This window comes from Panthera tigris, chromosome C1 (assembly GCF_018350195.1).
Source record: "Panthera tigris isolate Pti1 chromosome C1, P.tigris_Pti1_mat1.1, whole genome shotgun sequence".
Taxonomy (NCBI): Eukaryota; Metazoa; Chordata; class Mammalia; order Carnivora; family Felidae; genus Panthera; species Panthera tigris.
Genome location: NC_056667.1, coordinates 14,731,363 through 14,749,814, shown reverse-complemented (window position 1 = coordinate 14,749,814; position 18,452 = coordinate 14,731,363). Strand labels below are relative to the sequence as shown.

Below are 18,452 nucleotides of genomic sequence, written 5' to 3'. Positions count from 1 at the left end.
AGACCCGTTTCCTCGCTTCCTTTCACCGGGAGTCCCTGCCAAGAAAGAGAGAAGGTTCCCCTCCTAGAGAGCAGGTGAAACCCCCACCCCCACCCTCACCCCCACCCCCAGCAGGTAGTTTTGGAACTAGCTACTCCATTCATCCATCACAGCAGCACAGGCCAGTAGATGTCGTTTGTCCACAGGCAGGGGAAGGACTGGGCAGCCGCAAATGCGTCGGCTGGAAACCAATGCCTCTTCTCAAATCCAGTGCAGGCCTGCCTAAGTGCGGGGCCCAGTTTTCCCCGGGATCCAGAGTTGATCTCCTCCGCTGAGGGAGGACTCTGGGTGTGGCGGGAGGCTGGCTCCTCGGGACACTTTTGTGGCGGGGACTCCCCTGCTCCACCTGGCCAAGGAGGCTCACTGCCGGTGCTCCCGCGAGAGTGCCACGCCGCCTCCATTCTGGCTACACCATACACGCGCTGCTGCGGGCAGCTCTATCGTGCCATCCGTGTCAGAAAGCTCAGGGGCTGGCCTTGGGTGCAAATGATGCCCAGACAGCACAGTCTGAGGCCACACCTGCACGTGACAGAACCACAGGCCGGGGATGTCGCAGCTCAGGCAGCTTAAGATACAGCGCCCCCCAGGGGTGGGGAAATGGTTCACGGAGGAGACATTCTTCAAATACTTCTCGCCAAGCTCCAAAAGCACAGGAGTACCACCCGACATGTTCACTATGCCGCCCGGTGTGCCTGGCATCCAGAAGGATCTCTTTGAATATCAGTGTCTGCAAACCCCTGAGGGAGATCTCCACCAGAATGTTCCCAGCTGAATAACCCAGGGGACAGCAACCTTCGGAATCACCTCATTGGAGCCTGACAATACATATTTACATATTCATGACTCTGAGTCGTCTTGACCTAAAGAGATCTGTTTTCCTAGTGTTTCCCCAACATATTTGTCTGCCCTGACAGTTTCTCATGAATTGCTAATTCACATATCCACCAAGGGATAGTGTTGGAAATGCTGATGGAGCGTGACCTCCTCATTCTACAACAGACAAAACAGGGCCCAGAGAAAGCAAGCAACTTGCCGGAAGTCACACAGCACGCTGGTGGAGTTTAGACCAGCACTGAAATCCCCCACTCTCCTCAGCGTTCTCCCCACTGAAGTGTCCAGCCTTTGCTGGTCAGTACCACTAGGCATTTGTAGTCTCCTGATTCCCCAGCCAGGCAGGGCACAAACGTTTCTTTCCGTGACCTAGAATGCAAGGGTTAGTTTAACAAAGGATCCAGGTTAATCCAAGTTAATCCCAAGTGCAGGGATGATGTTTCCCTCCTTGAGAATTTCTGGAACCGTCTTAGCTTCAGCGCCTGTGCTAATTACCTAACGTTCTTAACTTTTCCTTAAAGCGAGTCCCTTCGGTTCTCTGCTTGGCAATCCTAGGGGCAGATTCTAGAGAAACATGCCATCTCAATACCTCTGAAGGTTTTAAAAAAAAATGTCTTTTCCAGATGTCCCTCAGAGCCCTTGGGTTATTTGCAATCAATGAGAGTTTGTCCCTTTGCACCTTTGGGTGCTGGGCAGGAGAGCCAGGGGGTCAGAGGTCAGCAATTTGCTTATGCATCAAAATTGCCTGGAGCCCCAGCAGCCACTAGAGGAGTAGGAACTGAGGACGTTCCCTGGAGAAGGGGGTGGTCCACCCACCACCTTGCTGGGTGCTCGATTACCCCTTTCAGTTCCACACTGGGCCACCTCGAACCTGTTCATTGTCCACACTGAGCCTGGAGGCCCAGAATCAGGTGAATCGCGAGGCCAGACAGCCCAGTCCAACCTCACTGTGTAAGAGGAGGGAGGAGGCCCAGGAAGCCCACGCCACTGGCTCAAGATCACACAGATAATGAGAGCAAGTCCACGGTCGCTAAGAGGGAAACATCTCAGAGGCAGAAAATCTGGGAACGTCCGAGCACGGGGGAGCCTCCCAGCTCCAGGGCACCCAGCACGGGGAAGCCGTTGCCCAAACCGGTGCCAGGAGTGCGCACTCTCAGCCTGACTGTTGTTTCCATTCATGGTGAGCCAAAGAGGGATGTCACACTCCTCTCTCCTGACCCTGAAGCTGGGCTGCTGGCTGCCGGCTGCAGAACCACTACTTTTGGGCGGGGGTGTGTGTAGGGAGATAACGCTGTCCTTACACCTGCTTGAGGCCTTGGGCACGAGAGCCTAAGACCCTTGTCCCTCTCAGTGGCACTGATTTTAAGCCAACACCCCAGACAGTCACCCTGCCCCAGCTGGGGTCGTGGTGGCCACGGTGTTGGTGACTGCCCGGCTTGGTTCCTCCCCAGAGGGTGATTCGGAAGCAGAACAGTGGGCCGGGCAGCAGGCGGGACTTTATATGAAGCCTCCAGCCCCTTCCCTCCCCTGGGGATAGATCAATTGCCTGCTTTTTGGAGCCTCAGCAGAAGGCCAGGGCAGAGCTCTGCTCAAGGGCGGGCTGCACAAGGGGCACATCCAGTGGGGACTCCTCTTCTCCATGCCCAAAGGGCATTCTGCTGGACGCCCTCTCTCCCTCAGCCCCTGCTGCAGACCGGGCATTTCTGGAGGCTTTGTGAGGCCGGGACTTGTGCCAGAGCCCATGGCTCCTTTCCTCCACAGGTCAGTTTGCTCCGTGGGGACCTCCAGACCTCCCTGAGGGGGCTTTGTGCCGGGGCCATGGGGCCTGAAGGGACGGCTGATGGAGACATTAAGGCCTTAGGGAGGGGGGCCTGTGGGTTCAGCCTGGGGTCTCAAGCTCGTGGACTTCCAAGGGAGTCTTCGGGGCAGAGATGACTGGGACCAGCCCCCAGGGAACCTGAGGCGGCCACAGGCCCGCCACCACATGGTGTCACAGGTGGGCCGGAGACAGGGAAGTCCCCAGGGGCTGTCTGCTTTACAATTCAAGCCTTCCCTGTCTTTGAATTAATCTCCCCTCCCCGCTGGAGCTGGTGGCCCCAAAGGCATGGCAGCTGAGCACTGGTTCTCTGTGCAAAGGGGGCCCCTCTCCCCCACAGTGGTGTGGCTGGAGAAGGTTCCAACTGCCCCCCGGTGCAGCCAACACGGGGGTCCCTCTAGCCCCTCAGGGCAAGCTGAGTTCGCCTCGCACAATTCTGGAAAGTGTACAAATGACTTCAGGGGTCTCCTGGTTTCTCCTCTGACTTCTGCCAGCATGTCTATTCTTTTGGGACTATTTTTGCCCACAATGAAGCTTCGTTTCAACACCTCAGCTCATAGGGGGTCTCAGACCCCTTATCTTCCCCGCCTCCTCTCCTTAGATAGGAAGTCACAGTAAATCTGCAAACTAAAAAAGACCGAGGGCTTCCTAGCCCAGGGAAAAGGCCCCCAACGGACTCTTTTGTAACGTGTTGGGAAGGATGGTTCTCCAGTCGGTCTGTAGGTGGGATTTTGGGATTTAGGGGTCCTGGACCGTCACTGTGGAGCGAGCAGAGGTGGTCTCCTCGTGCTTAGATGAGGCTCGCAGTTCTGGTTACTGGCAGCCTTTGGGTTCGCTCATCCACCCTTTTATTTGGCGGGGGTGGGGGGCTTTGCCTACGTGACTCTCCTCCAGGAGAACTTGGGTTTAAACTGTATTTTCTCTCTCCCCACCCAAGGCTCCCTGGATGTCCAGCAGAAAGGAACCTCCAGAGCTTCTAGAGATCTAGTCCACCTCCCTCACCTCACACGCTTATTTTACAGGTGGGGAAACTGAGGCCCAGACAGGGGGCAGGGGCCGGCCTAAAGTTGCACAGCTAGGTGGTAGCAAAGTTGGGATTGAACTCAGGCCTCCCGGCTGCCAGTCCAGGGCTCTTTCTAGCAGCCGATATATTGGCTGTAGCTTCAAAATCTCCCCCCACCCAGGCCCAAATGGTCCCCTCCCTCTCCTCCCACCCCCCCCCACCCCCCACTACACATAATTCGGGTTATAGCAAAGCATATCGAACTCCAGATTCTCGTCCCAATGCCGCAGGAGCACGAACAGCTGGCGGGCGGCCGCCTTGAGCGTGCCCCGCGTGCGGCCCTCGGGCACCTCCTGCTGTTCCAGCCACGAGTTGGCTTTGGCGGCCACCAGCTCCCACTCTACAAAGTAGGAGGCCGAGCTGTGCTCCAGCCACGCCAGTGCCACCACCGTAGCCCAAAGCTTCCCTGTGTGTTCGATCGCAGCCCTGGTCTCCCAGCCTGGCTTGCCCCCCGCCGGAGGCTCTGGGGAGAAACCATCACAGGAGGGGTGCTGGGCCGAGGGGCCGGCGGTGCACAGCTGGGGACTTGGGGTCTTGGGCTCGGGCTGGCGGGTGAGGGGCACTCGGTGGCAGGTGAAGGGTGAGGTCCACTTGAGCTTCTCCATGGGGACGTGGATGGCCTCGCAGAAGACTTGGTTGAGCAGGAAGGCTCCGGAGGCCAGCTGCAGAGACACCTGTGTGGGGGGGAGCCCCTCAGTGGGCCTCAAACTTTTCAGCCTGTGCAGCCCCGGGCCGGGCAAAAGCCTGAGTCCACACCGCCCGCCCGTTCATCCCCCCCTGCCCCTAGCCTGCCCCTCCTGCCTGGGAGACTTGAGGGGTACCCAGGCCAATTAAGCCTCTTAGGATTGCCTGGTTCCTGGTCTGTGTCCCCACAAGACACTTAGTGCCATGAACTTAGGGACTCTGTTCATCCAGTTCAAGGTTGTCTCCCAGGGTCTAGCACTGTGCCTGGCTCAACAAATACTTACTGTAAGCACAGTGCTGTGCTGCTCAGGATATTTGGAAATTCAAAGTGACACTATGCCTCGGGAGTGTAGGGACTGGGTCTGTGCGGTGAAAAGCTCACACCGCGTCCGTCTCCCAGCACCCTCTGATCCCCAGATATGCTGGGGCTAGGCCCCTTTGTTCCTCAATTCAGAGACGCCCCCGCCAGACCTGGGCACCTCACCCTGCCCGCAGCACGCCGGGCTGTCTGCAGAGCCGCTTACTAAACACATCACGTGTCCCTGGGGTGTTAATGTTACTCACTTGTGAGCTATTCCAAGGCTTATTTTTATGTCTTGAAAAATAAACACACATAGGTGGTGGAGTAGAATGCAAAATTCCTGTGAATTTTTAAAGCAAAGACAGCGGATTGCAAAGAATGTTCACGATGCTGGTGCTGGATTCGAGCGACACTCCGAGGCCCCAGGCCCTTTCCCTGTTGGCTACTTGGGTGGGAAGGTGTAGGTCTTCTTCCCTTTGTGAAGGGGGAGGGGTGGGCAGGAGGCTCACAGGAAGGCCCCTCGGGGAGTGTGGGGGGCTGAGGTCTGGGGTCTGGGGCCACTCACCAGCGGAATGTAGTCGAAGTTCTGGCTCCCTGGGGTTGGCTCCGGAGCCTTGGTCAGTGGCTTGCTCAGGAAGCCCTTGGCTGCTCGAGTCAGCAGCCTGGACTTGTGCAGATTCAGCCTGTGTGGGGGGAACCGGGGACAGGAGGCCGTAGCTGCCCCCATGGTGTCCCTGGGAATCTCCCCCCTCCCCCCTTGCTCACTCAGCAGCTTCTGAAAGTCAGGGCCAGAAAGAATGTGACAGATGGTTTCCTCCGACCTCCTCATTTGACAGCTGGGGAAACTGAGGCCCAGGGAGGGAGGTTTGCATTTCCCGAGACATTCAGTGAGTTAGCGGCAGCCTGGACAAGGAACGTCCCGTATTCTTTTTTTGACCCTCTTCTGATCATGTATTCCTTTCAGCCCTGGGGGTCAGAGAGTCTTGGGGCAGCCCTCCCAGGGGATTTGCACCTGCATAGAGACCATGGACGTGTGGGGGCTTCTGCTGTGTGATGATGGGAAGATGGTGATATTTCTGGGTAGGGAGCCTCCTGGATCCCTTTCGGATTGTTCGTTTTTGTCTAAATGTCAGGCTGGGCCTGCTTTCTGCCTTTCACACTAGGGGTGGCCACAGGGAAGCTGATCCCACGTACCTGGATCCAAAGAGACTCTCTGAGGCCTTCAAGGAAGACAGGGTATTGGTGGCCAGACTGCGCAGGGGACCTGGAGAGCCACAGAATGACAGTTGGGACCTGCCAGATGACCCTGTCCAATGGCTCACTCCCCAGCTGGGAAACAGCGACCCAGAACGGGGCAGGGTCCTGCCTAGGTCCCTAGGGATCCACGCTGATCATTAGGCTGTTTTTATTTATTTATTTATTTATTAAAAACTTTTTTTAATGTTTATCTTTATTTTTGAGACAGAGAGAGACAGAGCATGATTGGGGGAGAGGCAGAAAGAGAGGGAGACACAGAATCTGAAGCAGGCTCCAGGCTCTGAGCTGTCAGCACAGAGCCTGATGCGGGGCTTGAACTCACAGACCACGAGATCATGACCTGAGCTGAAGTCAGACGCTCAAACGACTGAGCCACCCAGGTGCCCCTCATTAGGCTGTTTTTGACCCAGGTGGTGTGGGGAAGGGTGAAACGTGTGTCCACATATAAGAAATAGGCCTCCAAGTTTCCTTGGGTGGCAGCCACTGGTATCTTCTGGAAGGTTACCCGTGGGGGCAGTGACAGTTTCTCATCAGCCCCCCTCACCCCCGAGTGGGGACACTGAGCTTCCTTCCCTGGCATATTGCTGGAGGATTCTAAGCAGAGTTAGGTGCTAGAATGCTCCCTCCACGGGGAATTGGGAGGTCTGATTCCAGGCCTCGTGTTGTCACTAACTTGCTGTGTGACCTTGGGGAAGTCACTTCACCTCTCTGAATCTTAGTTTCCATGTCTTTCAATTAAGGATACTCCCATTTATCTCACACAGGGGCATTTTGAGGAATAAATAAACCACCAAAGACTTTGTTGGGCTAACACTCTCCTGGCTCAAGGATCAATCACTCCACTATCTTAATGAAAGAGAGAGTCAGCTGACTGCCTACTCACCTTCCGAAGCGGCATGCTTTTCGCGGCCCGGGGATGTGGTCTCTCTGAAGGGCGCACTGGAGCTTTCCTCCACATCTACAACAGAGGAACCGGTGAGGCCTGAGCCCCCTGGGCCCTCCCTTTCCCCACCTCTCCTGCCCCCCAAGGAAAGCGAGGGCAAGAATTCACAGTCCCTGGGGGTAAGTTGGACGAACAAGGCCAGGGTTTCCATCCCTGTTTTATGGTCCTTCGTCTTCCAAAGATAACACCATCGCTCCACCGTAAGAGTCAGAGAAGCCTGGGTTCAAATCCCAACTCACCCATTGACTAGCTGTGTGACCTTGGGAAAGCTACTTCCTTTATAAACTGAGGTCGCAAATTGAGGATAATAGTATCTACCTCGCAGTGTTGTCTTAGGGATCAAGGGAGACAATACACAGATGACAGTGCCGGGTGCCTGGCCCATGGTAAGTGCTCAATAAAGCCCTGAGCTCAGACCCAGCAGAGAAATGCAAGCAGCCCGGGGGTCTGAGGGTGGGGGGCGAGGTGGGCATTCGCTCACCAGGTCTGTGCCTCACTGAGAAGGGGCTCCTGCCAGCTCTCCAGAAGGCATGAGAACATGGCACTAACTTGTCAGAGGGCTCTGAGCCTCAGTTTCCCCATCTGTAAAATGGGGATAATAACTGAACATAGCTGGTTCAAAATGCATACTCACGGTGCTTATTCTTATGATTGTTTCAAGGGCTGGACAGCGATGGGCAATATACCATAAGGGAATTTCCAAAATATGGAAAAAGCTTCATGCATAAATGTTTATCAAAGCCTCTATGTTCCCTAGGAGGCCATTAGTGGCTCTGTGAGGGCCAGGAAGATCCGTTTATCGCTGGGGGTGCGGGAATAGCACAACAGTGCACCAGTGACTGAACGCCTGAGTGACGGAGGCACTGGGAGGCAACATGGCAGTTAGCCTCATGGCTCTGGAGCCAGACACTGCCTGGGTTCAAGTCCCAGCTCTCCCAGCTGTGTGATATTGAGTAAGTCACTTAACTCCTCTGAGCCTCAGTTTCCTCATTTCTCAATGAGGAAGAGAAACCGTGTCAGATAATTAGAACAGTGGCCAGCACACAGAAAGTTCTCAGGAAATGTCAGCCATTGTCATCCTTGGGGAGGGAAAGGGCTTGGGATAGAGTCAGAGTGTAGAAGTTATAGACACTTGGGTGTGAATCAGAGGTCAACTGAAAAGAAGGTATTTGTGGGGCGCCTGATGGCTCAGCCAGTTAAGTGTCTGATTCTGGATTTTGGCTCCAGTCATGATCTCCCAGTTCATGGGATCAAGCCCCACATCCAGCTCTGTGCTGACAGCATGGAGCCTGCTTGGGAGTCTCTGTCTCTGTCTCTGTCTCTCTCTCTCTCTCCACCCCCCCGCCCCTCTTCTGCTCATGCTCTTTCTCTCTCTCTCTCTCAAAAATAAACTTAAAAACATATAAAATTTAAAAAAAAAGAGAGAAAAGAAGGGATTTGTGATTTTGAAGGAAGCCATGGGCCACCAAGAACTGAGCTATGGAGAAATGAAAAGGTAGACAGAAATTTCCTCTAGACTGGAAGCCCGGCTTGGTTCAGGGGTTACAGCATGCTCCCCCCAGTTTTGGAGGCTCTGAGGGACCAAAGAAATGGCAGAGCTTTTTAATTCTGGAGTTACACTCTCTTCTACCCCTCACACACTGTTCCTTTTTTAACCCACCAATGTCTGTAAGGACTTTCTAGTCTCTCAGGTAAAAAACAATCAGGATCTGGGTGCCTGGCCTAGTGGTCAGGTGGGACTTCTGACGTCCTTCCCATGCACAGAAGAAGGCAGGACATCCTCACTGAACATGAGAGGGCACGAAGGAAAGGGTTAGGACTAGTGCAGCAGTTAAGCTGTCTTTGGAGGGACCAAAGGACGCACATACATTCAAGACACGCAGGGTGAAAGCGATCCCGTGAATTAGTGCAAGGTCACAAAAGGGTCGAATCATGAATGTTTAAGGACCCAAGCTGTAGGCACAAGGAAATCAGGCGAAGGCAGAAAGGAAGCTTTGGGAATCCTGACAGAAGCAGATGGTAGGACCCAACCAGATGAAACTGCCTCTTTGTTCCTGGCTTTCCCCCTGGTTTGTTAGCTGTCTTGGCATTTGCTGCCTGGGAGGACTCGGGAGACTGGAGTCAGAGAACAGCCACCGGCTTGGCAAACCGTGAAGGGGGAGACGTGGAGGGATGGCGCGAGCATGCAGGTGCCCCGCAGCTCGCTCCGCGAGGCTGTGTTGATGGTGGCATGCTTGGGCCATGCTGAGCCTCGGGGAGCCCGGGAGGCCTGGCCCCACCCAGGCCCTGTGAGGACCCAGAGTGCAGACTCAGAGACTGGCCTCCGCGGCCTTGGACACGGGGCCCAGGCTTCAGAGCACGCCTGAGGCAGCTCTTACTCAGGTTCTGGAATTTGCCATCTCCTGCTGCCGCCGAGTAGTCCCCGAGGAGGGTCTGGGACCGTCTGAAGCCGGCAGAGGTTCCCCTCCACTGCCGGGTCAGGACCTGAGAGCTGACCATCCGCCATGCAGCACCTTCACGAGGACAAGGAGAAGGGGGTCAGATGGGTACTGTTGTGTCAGTCCTTTGCCTCTCCCCGGAGGCTAGCGGGAATGATTCTGGCTTCAGTCTGTCACTTATCCAAAGGCAGAGAGACATTTTACAAGGCAAGACCGTGAGCTTTGGAGCCAGAATGACCTGGATTTGAACCTCAGCCCCATCTCTTAGCAGCTGGATGGGGTGCTCACCACTCTGTGCCTCAGTTTTCTTATCTAGAAAATGGGGATAATAACCTTGCTGCGTACATGCTATTGCTGAGCTAGCATTCAGAAAGCAGCAATGTTTTCTAGTTAGTTAAAAGGCTTGTTTTCTCAGGAACACCCCATTTTCCTTCTCTCTTAGTTTACTGTCCCAGAGACTGAGGTCCCAGTTCCTCTCCCACAGGGAAGGCCCCTGAAGTCCTAGGGCCCCACAAATGGGGGATGGGTAGAAGACAGATGAAACTATAGCACCCTCGAGTATGTTTTGGGGAACCCCACTTTTGGATAACACTAATCTGTAAATTATGTCTTAAAAGATACCAAGGAGTTCTATGGGGAGGTAAGTTTAGAAGATGCAAACTGCAGTCCATTCTCTGAGCCTCCTGATGTAGATTAACGTACTAAAAAAGGCTCTGACAAGTTCTGCAATCAAAAGTTCTGAGCTTAATCCAGTGGTTCCTAAATGCATTTCCTAACTAGTACTTCCTAGTTTTGTGCTGAATGGCCATGAATGGCACATGGAACTAGGGTACTGATTTCCTGGAGCACACTTTGGGAGGTACTGATCCAGGTCTTAAGGGGCTGGGGGACTTGGGTTAAGACGTGGGCCAGGTCCTCAGACCTTACAGGCTGTGGGCTACAGACACTAGGAGGACAGTCTGAGATGGGAGGGGAGGGAGAGACATCCTGAATGTCATTCAGGATGACAAAAGCCCCGTGAATGAGAATGCCCAGTGGAGGAACAGCCTGGGCTTCTGGCCAGAACCTGAAATGAGACATCTGAAAGAGGGAACGGGTCATTGATTATTTTGGTACCACAGATGAAAAACAGCAGGGGGAGTGGGGTGGGGGTGGGGTGCACAGGAGAAATGAGGAGAGGCACATTTTGTTTTCAAACATTCTTTCAGGAGGTTTGCTAAAGGAAACAAAAAAGAAAGAAAAAAAGAAAATGGAGCTGGCAGCGGACGGGAAAATGAAATATAGGAAAGAAAAAGTACATATAGTTTATGCCCCTATGGAGAGTAACTCACCAAAAAAAAAAAAAAACAAAACAAAACCAAAAAACCAAAAACAAAAACCAAAAACCAAAAAACCTAGAATAATTCCCCGAAGAGAGAATCTTTCCTTGTCTATGAGCCTGGCAGCGTTTAGAAAGATAAGCAGCATGCAGTGTTGGGGAAGGGAGATTTCTGAACAACCTCTGGGCAGGGTCAATTTTGCACAATACATCACAGTTTTCAACGGGCAGAACTTTGGATGTGCACTCTTACTTCTGAGAGTTAATTGGCCCCAAGGAGATAACCAGACAGGGGCATAAAGATGTTTTTTGCACCGTAATTTACAATAATCAAAAGGGGGTTAAAATGAAGGTCTAATAACACAGGGCTGGTGAAATAGGTTCTGATAAACCTTAAGAGGCGGCGGAGAGGAGCAGGAGGGAACACGTGCTGGAGGCAGATCGCTGGGATTCAAAGCCTGGCTCTGCCCCTCCCTGCTGTGTGACCTTGGGCAAGTAACTTAACTCCCTCTGCCTCTGTCTTCCCATCTGTAAAGTGGGGGGGGGGGGCTCATAACAGCATCTGGGTTGCAGCGCTGTTTTGAGAATTAAGTCATTTGCTGTAAAGTGCTTTGGGACGCTGTCTAACTGGCTGTTACAATGATGAAAGTAGAAAACCCTGCAGGTATTAAAATGGTGATATAGATTCAGCTTCGTGGAAAGATATTTTCTACACCCATAGTTTGGAAAATGTAGCGCATATTGGTATGATCCAATTCATGAAAAAATTATCTGTCTTTTGATTTCGCTACATGTAGATATTCATAGAAGTCTGGAAGGATGGTCACACCAAGGAAGTAATTAGTACTCATTTCTGGAGGACTGTCAGTTCCAAGCACTTTTATTTATTTTAGGTCTTTCTGTATTTTGGAACTTTCTCCAGTGAGCACACATTGTTCCAGTTGGAAAAATACAATAAAATCATATTCACTTGGTGGGAAAAAGGGAGTGGGGTGGTTTCATGGCTTTCTGCAGAGCAGTGGGAAGGGGGCTCATGCGCCCCCCACCCTATGGTGACCAAGTCATCTGCCAGGGGCCCCTTTTGCTTCTAGGTCATTCCTTGTACTCCTCTCGGTAGGCCTATGCTCCTTTGTGTCTCAGTTCCCCTCTGCCAGCCAAGGGGGCCACTGCTTGTTCCTCAGGCAGGCCCCAGCCACCCATCCGCCTTACCAGAGTTGGGGTACCCCACCACGGTGGGCAGGTACCGGCTCTCGCTCACGTCCACAGGAACAAAGGCCGTGTATTTGCTGATGATGTTGCAGGCCTTGCTGGTGTGCACAGCGTTTACCTGGTAGCGGCGGCTGGACCCTGCAGAGGGAGAAGTTGGGGGTCAGTGTGCAGGCTCGGAAAGTCCCTCTTGACGCGGAAGTTATGGAAGCTAAAAGAAGGGCTAGACCAGTGGTCCTCATCTTTGGGATTAAATAAGCCTTTCAGGGGTGCCTGGGTGGCTCAGTTGGTTAAGCGTCTGACTCTTGATCTCAGCTCAGGTCATGATCTCAACGGCTGCGTGGGTTTGAGCCCCTCATCGGGCTCTGTGCTGGCAGCGTGGAGTCTGCTTGGGATTCTCCCCCTCTCCTCGCTCTCTGCCCCTCCCCCACTCGGACTGCTTCTCTCAAAATAAATAAATAAACTTTAAATAAATGAATAAATAAATAAGCCCTTAAAATTGAGGGGATGGCTTGACCTTAGCCCCCACCCCAGATTTTTAACCTCTGTCATCATTTCCTAAAAGGACATTTTAATGTCAAAGAGCTAAGACGTCTTAAGACAAAAAAGATAGTTACACTCCTTAAATAATTTCAGCATTATTAAAAAAATCCTCTAGGGGCGCCTGTCTGGTTTGGTCTACTGAGCATGTGACTCTTGATCTTCGGGTTGTGAGTTCAAGCCCCACGTTGGGTGCAGGGATTACTTAAAAATAAAATCTCAAAAAAAAACCCCAAAACCTTTCTGTTGTCTGTATTTTCCATTTTCATTTTGCAGCTATCTGGTAAAAACTTTGTAGCAGGACTTTGCAGTTTCCCTGACTGGGTGGGGACCCCTGGTCTGGCCCATTGGGACAATCTTGCCAAGAAGAATGAAAACCAGAGAGGAAGAGGGGCGAACACAGGGTCACACAGCGAGTCAGTGATGGATCTGAGTCAAATAGATCCATGGAACAGGTGAGCAGTCTCTGGCTTGCTGCCTCCAGAGGGCGGTCTGTGTGAGGATCCAAGGAGATAAAAGGTGTACAAGTGTTTTGTAAACTGTAAGGTGAGGTGCTCATGGAAAGAAAATGATGATATATATTAAACGAAAGTACAAATAATATAAAATATAAGCAATACATTATTGTATAAACAAAGCATGAGCCTATAAACAAGTACTATTCTCTATTTATATCTATATCTATTCTCTAAGTGTGCACCACCCTGATCCCAGGAGTCACCATCTTAGGAAAGTTTGTCCCACTTCCTGAGCTAAATTAGCTCCCCTCTCTTCCCGTTATAGGATTTCTTGGATCCCTGTATTTCTTAATAGCACTTAGGACAAATGCACTCAATTAATTGTGTGTATAATTATTTGATTGATGTCGGCTTCCTGGCTAGTCCTTGTCAATCAAGCACTCGTAAGTAAGGGTAGGAATTGTGGTGGTCATCGCACTGTTCAGCCTCGAGCCTGGCCCCCCGCTGATCCAAAATCAATAAAATGACCTTGATGAGTGAGGGAGTGGACCTACTGGGTTTGGGGGGGGGGGGTCCCTAAGAAGGTGCGTCCCAGGGGAGCGGGTCAGGTGGGACAGGGCTGGCTCCATCGTTCTGTCTCCGGAGCCCTACAGGGGGCGCTGTAAGGGGAAGCCGTGGGGAGTGAGGGGGAATGGGGGACCTGTAGTAGAGGGGAAGAAGGAAAGAGGAAAGGACGGATCACCGGAGGGGGTGAGAGGGGTGGAGGAGTCCCTGGGGAGGAGAAGGCGGCTGGGGGATGGGGGCTGATCAGGAGAGGATGGAACACCTGGCTGTGTGTGTGTGGGCGGGGGGAGGTGGAGGGAGGGCTGGGGGGTTGGGGGAGAGGAGAGGCACTTGGAGGCTGCAGTGTAGGGAGAAGAGGTGGAGCATAGACAATGGCAGCTGTGGGAAGACAATGGCACCTGAAGCCAGGGGAAGGGAGCAGATCTCCGGGTGGGTGGGCCGGGAGGGCGACGGGGCATTGGGCGGGGCTGTGGGGAGGGGCCGAACGCAGCAGCTGGGAGGGGGCGGATCATGGTGGGAAGCGTGGGATGGGCATTGGGCGGGGCTGCGGGGAGGGGGCGGATCATGGTGGGAAGCGTGGGATGGGCATTGGGCGGGGCTGCGGGGAGGGGGCGGATCATGGTGGGAGGAGTGGGATGGGCATTGGGCGGGGCTGAGAGGAGGGGCTCCGGGAGGGCAGATAGGAGTGCGCAGGCCGTGGGGCTCACCTTGCTCGATCTCGTTCTCGCGCTCCGCCAGCTGCTCGAAGTCGCGGATGATGGCGCGGGCCGCCAGGTGGTGGAAGGTCTCGCTCCACAGGTCGGCCTCGTGTGCCCCTCCCCTCTCCGGGCCGGGGGGCCCCAGCTCAAAGCTCACTTCCCACTGCAAACGTTGGCTGTCGCGCAGGCCCTTGACCACGGCCTTGCCCAGCACCGGGGCTGGGGTAGGGGGCCTGCTGGGACTGACACGATCCTCGGACTCGGCCAGGGGTTCCCAGTCTGAGGACGTCTCGGTCTCGAAGGTGGAAGGGTGATGGGACGGTTCTGCGAGTGGAGGGACAAGTGCTCTGAGCTGGGGCACGGAGGGTCAATCCCTAGGGACATCATTCCTCCCCAAGGCGCAGACATCCCTAAGCAAGTACTGTCTTCCCCCGACCCTCCCCACCTCAAGGAACACAGAATTCCTTCCCTCGGACAGCTGGAGGGTATGGCTTCTCCCCAAAATGGGGCAGACCCAACTCCCAGGAATCCAGTACTTGAGGTGGCCAGATAGAATGGTGTGGGGACACTTGGGCGGCAAGAATGCAGCCTCAGGGACATCTGGGATCCTCACAGCCAGCCCAAGGGCTAGGTTGATTGGGAGAGTGAGGTTCTCTGGCAGGGATGGGCAATATCGGATCCTTCTCCCTCAAGGGCACAGAGGAAGGCATTTGCCATCAGTCCTATCATCTGAAGGTGAAGGATTCCTTCTTGTCCCCAGTCAGGTCCTGGACCCTGCAGGCACTTACCCAGGTCCCCAGGGCTACGGCTGTCTGAAGCAGGCTTCAGGTTAAACCCAAGATCGGGCTCTTTCATGGGGCTCCAGGTCTGGGTCTCCTGGCTGGAGGGCAGGCTGGGCTGGCAGCCTTGGGGCAGCAGAGACGGCCTGCGGGCACCTGGGCCTCGGAGTTTGGGGCCCTGGCTCAGGTCCGGACCGCTGTTGAGCAAGGGCTAGGAGTGCAAGAGGGAAGGGAGGAGGCTGAGCTCCTGGTGGCTGCCCTCTTCCCTCCACCCCTAGCCACAGCTCTTTCCCTGGGCACTTCAGCTCCTGCGGTTCCCAAGGACAAATAACCTACTCTCTACTACCCATGAGGAACCATCAACACAAACAATCCCAAAGCATGGATAAAGCCCAAAGCATGGAAAATCATGGAAAATCACATACCATGGATAATATTCTAAATCCACTTTTTTTTTTTTTGCCATAAAGTTTAAAACTTTGTGTGTGTGTTGGGAGGAGGCTAAAATTATCAGCATTTTCCTTATGTCTTCTCATATGTCATGCTTAAAAGGTCTTTCCCACTCAGAAAAACTCTTCTGGAATTTTTATGATTTATTTTTGTTTGCTTAAATCTTTGATTCACATGAAATTTATTTTGGTGTCAAGAAATAGAAACCAGCCTTTTCCTTGATTTTCTGAGTAGTACAGATCTCAACACTGCTTCCTGAATATGGTCCATTCATTCAGTTTCTAGGGTTTATCAGTTCCCTGCCTCTCTCCTGTCAAAGCTCTCATGTACATTTGGTTTTATTTCTGGACTTTCTCTTCTGTTTTGTGCGTTTAATCTGTCTGTTCTTGCGCTGGTACAAAAAAAAAAAAAACATCAAAAGGCAAGGGATAAACTGGGAAATATATTTGCAACATGCATGACAAAGATCATTTTCAAGAAAAAGCGCTTGTAAATCACTGGGGCAGGAGGGCAGAGGTAGAATGTGGGTTCAGGGTATCTACAGGCAATTCAAAATGTATCAAATAAACCCATGAAGAAATGTTCTGCTTCGTGAGCATTGCTCTAAATTAAAATAAGTTATGATTTTTTTCCGTTTTCCAGATTGGCAAATACTTAAACATTTGATGACGCACATTGTGGCTAATTGGGGAGACAGGGTAGGGTCTCTCTCTTGGACTGTCGATGTGTGTATAAACTGGTGCACGCCTGTGGGAGGAACCTTTAGCAGTGTGCTATCAACATGAAATGTGCACAGACTCCTTTGACCCAACAATTCCATTTTCAGAAATTTAATTCTGTGGAATACACAAGGATGCAGATATCTACGTGCACGTACTGTAGATTTGTTGCAGTATTGCTTGTAAAAGTGAAAAATCTGGACCCTGTCAAAAACGTGCATCAATAGGGGTTGACAAATAAGTTATTATGGTCGATCCATACAATGGAACGCCACACAACCCAGAAATCAAAGTGGCAGATCTCTTCCTACCAACGTGGGAAGCTGTCCGAGATCAAACATATTTTAAAAAAGTAACTTGCAACTGTTCGGTGTTTTGATTGTGGAGATAGTTACAGGACTATGCGTTTGTCAAAAGTCACAGAACAATTCACCAAGAATTGTACACTTTACTGTATACAGAAAAGTGAATTAAAAAGAGGCACCTGGATGGCTCTTCCAGTTAAACGCCCGACTTCGGCTTGACTCATGATTTCACTGCTCCTAAGTTTAAGCACCATGTTGGGCTCTCTGCTGTCAGCACAGAGCCCGCTTCAGATCCTCTGTCCCCACCCCCTCTCCTCCACTCGTTCTCTCTCTCTTTCTGCCTCAAAATAAATAAATAAACTAAAAAAAAAAAAGACATTAACAAAGTAAATCAGAGATTTACTTATGGACTTTGGAGAGATCCAATAATAATTGGATAGATTGGAGATTTATAATGTGATTCTTCAAAACATGTGTGTGTGTGTGTGTGTGTGTGTGTGTGTGTGTGGGTGTCTTTGTAGTATTTCTGAAAGGAAACACTGAAAATCCAGTGGGTTTGGGCACAAGGAAGGGCTGATTTTAGTTTTACTTTATATCTGACTGCACTGTTTGAGGGTTTTTATTGTAAACTCTGAATGTGTAGTACTTCTCTAATTAAAGAGTATTAATTAAAAATGAATTTTGTGCGTCCGGGAAACTTGCTATGCTTGGTAGGGGGAGCGGATTGGGAGGGGCCAAAGGCACTTACAAGGTGAAACAGAGAAAGCGCCTCTTAGGTTTTAAGGCCAACAGTTAACCATGGAATCTTCCTCATCTCTATCAAGTATTTACTGAGAAGAGGACTGTGCCTCTCCATTAGATGGGGACTCCTTAGGGCAGGGGCCGGGATCCTCCTTCCCATCTCCTCTGGGGCTGGGGACAGTACAAGGGTGTGGGAGAAGGAAAGGACCGTCGGTCATTGTTAGGATGGCCCTGATGGGAGCTGGTACCCAGTCAGGGCTGCTGGGTCCCAAGGGATCCTTAGTCCCCCTCTCCCATGACAGACTGGGATTCCCCTCACCCCTGCCCCAACATCACAGCCACAGCAAGAAACAGACGCTGCTACAGCTTCCATGGTAACAGATTGGTCTAAGATGCAGTCCTTCACCCAGCCAGAGGCTGCAGGGTGTGTGTACATGTGTGTGCTTGCATATGCAGGTGTGTGCGTTTGTACCAGCATGTTGGGGAGAGTCAGACTGGAGAAGCCAAGCAGGGGCTCAGGGAGAGACGAGCAAAGGTGGGCCAGAAGCAAGCAGGAGGGAGCAGATGCTAAGCTGCCCAGAGCTCTCACCAGCTAGAGGTGCATCTAAGGGACACCTACTGCATACCAGCTGCTGCTCCAGGGCACTTCATCTCTTATCAGCCATTGCCTGCAAGAGCCTTCCACTACAGTTGGCTCTCAAAAAAATCTGTTGATGGCTGTTATTAGCTCAATCATCTGCACAAGCTATTCTCCCCATTTCACAGAAGGGAAAATCAGGGCTCAGAGAGGGTAAGCAACATGCTTAAGGAGCAGAGTCTGCCTGAGTCCAAGGGTAGTGTCTTCCAACTGGCTAAGCACAGAGAAGGGCCTAGGTGGCCGAGTCTCTGCCCCGGGGGGGAGGGGGAGGGCAGGAGCTTACGGAGGGGCGGGGATGGAGGGGGCGGTGGGTGGCATGGGAGAAGTTAACGGCTGCTTTTATGGAACCAGGACCTAATGATGACAAAGCTACATGAAACCCATTCCTAAGAAAATGGGAGAAAGGCATGCAGATAATAAGAAACCCCAAGCTGGTTTAAGACAGTGTTTCTCTGGTGACTCTACCCTCTTCCCCAGGGGGATTTGGCAGTGACTGCTTTTGGTTATGGTGATTGGGGGTGCATTTCAGTTGGTAGAGGCCAGGGCTGCTGCCAAACATTCTACAAAACACAGGACAGCATCTGCCACAAAGAATTATCGTGTCATAGTGCTGAGGTGGAGACACTCTGGTCTAGCTGAATGGCGGGCGACTGGTCCTGCTCTGG

At 52.3% G+C, this 18,452-nt stretch overlaps 1 protein-coding gene across 2 annotated transcripts in view; it reads right to left on the bottom strand.

The window, feature by feature from the left end:
* Window positions 1-3,916: 3,916 nt before the first annotated feature.
* Window positions 3,917-18,452, bottom strand: part of VWA5B1 (von Willebrand factor A domain containing 5B1) — a 49,632-nt gene continuing 35,096 nt past the window's right edge. For both annotated transcript variants that reach the window (XM_042996769.1, XM_042996770.1), the window contains 8 exons: window positions 14,945-15,146; window positions 14,166-14,480; window positions 11,900-12,037; window positions 9,313-9,447; window positions 6,875-6,949; window positions 5,929-5,998; window positions 5,300-5,417; window positions 3,917-4,423 (listed from right to left, as the gene is read on the bottom strand). In XM_042996769.1, the coding sequence (XP_042852703.1) occupies window positions 3,917-4,423; window positions 5,300-5,417; window positions 5,929-5,998; window positions 6,875-6,949; window positions 9,313-9,447; window positions 11,900-12,037; window positions 14,166-14,480; window positions 14,945-15,146 (1,560 nt within the window). The remainder of the gene's footprint in view (window positions 4,424-5,299; window positions 5,418-5,928; window positions 5,999-6,874; window positions 6,950-9,312; window positions 9,448-11,899; window positions 12,038-14,165; window positions 14,481-14,944; window positions 15,147-18,452) is intronic.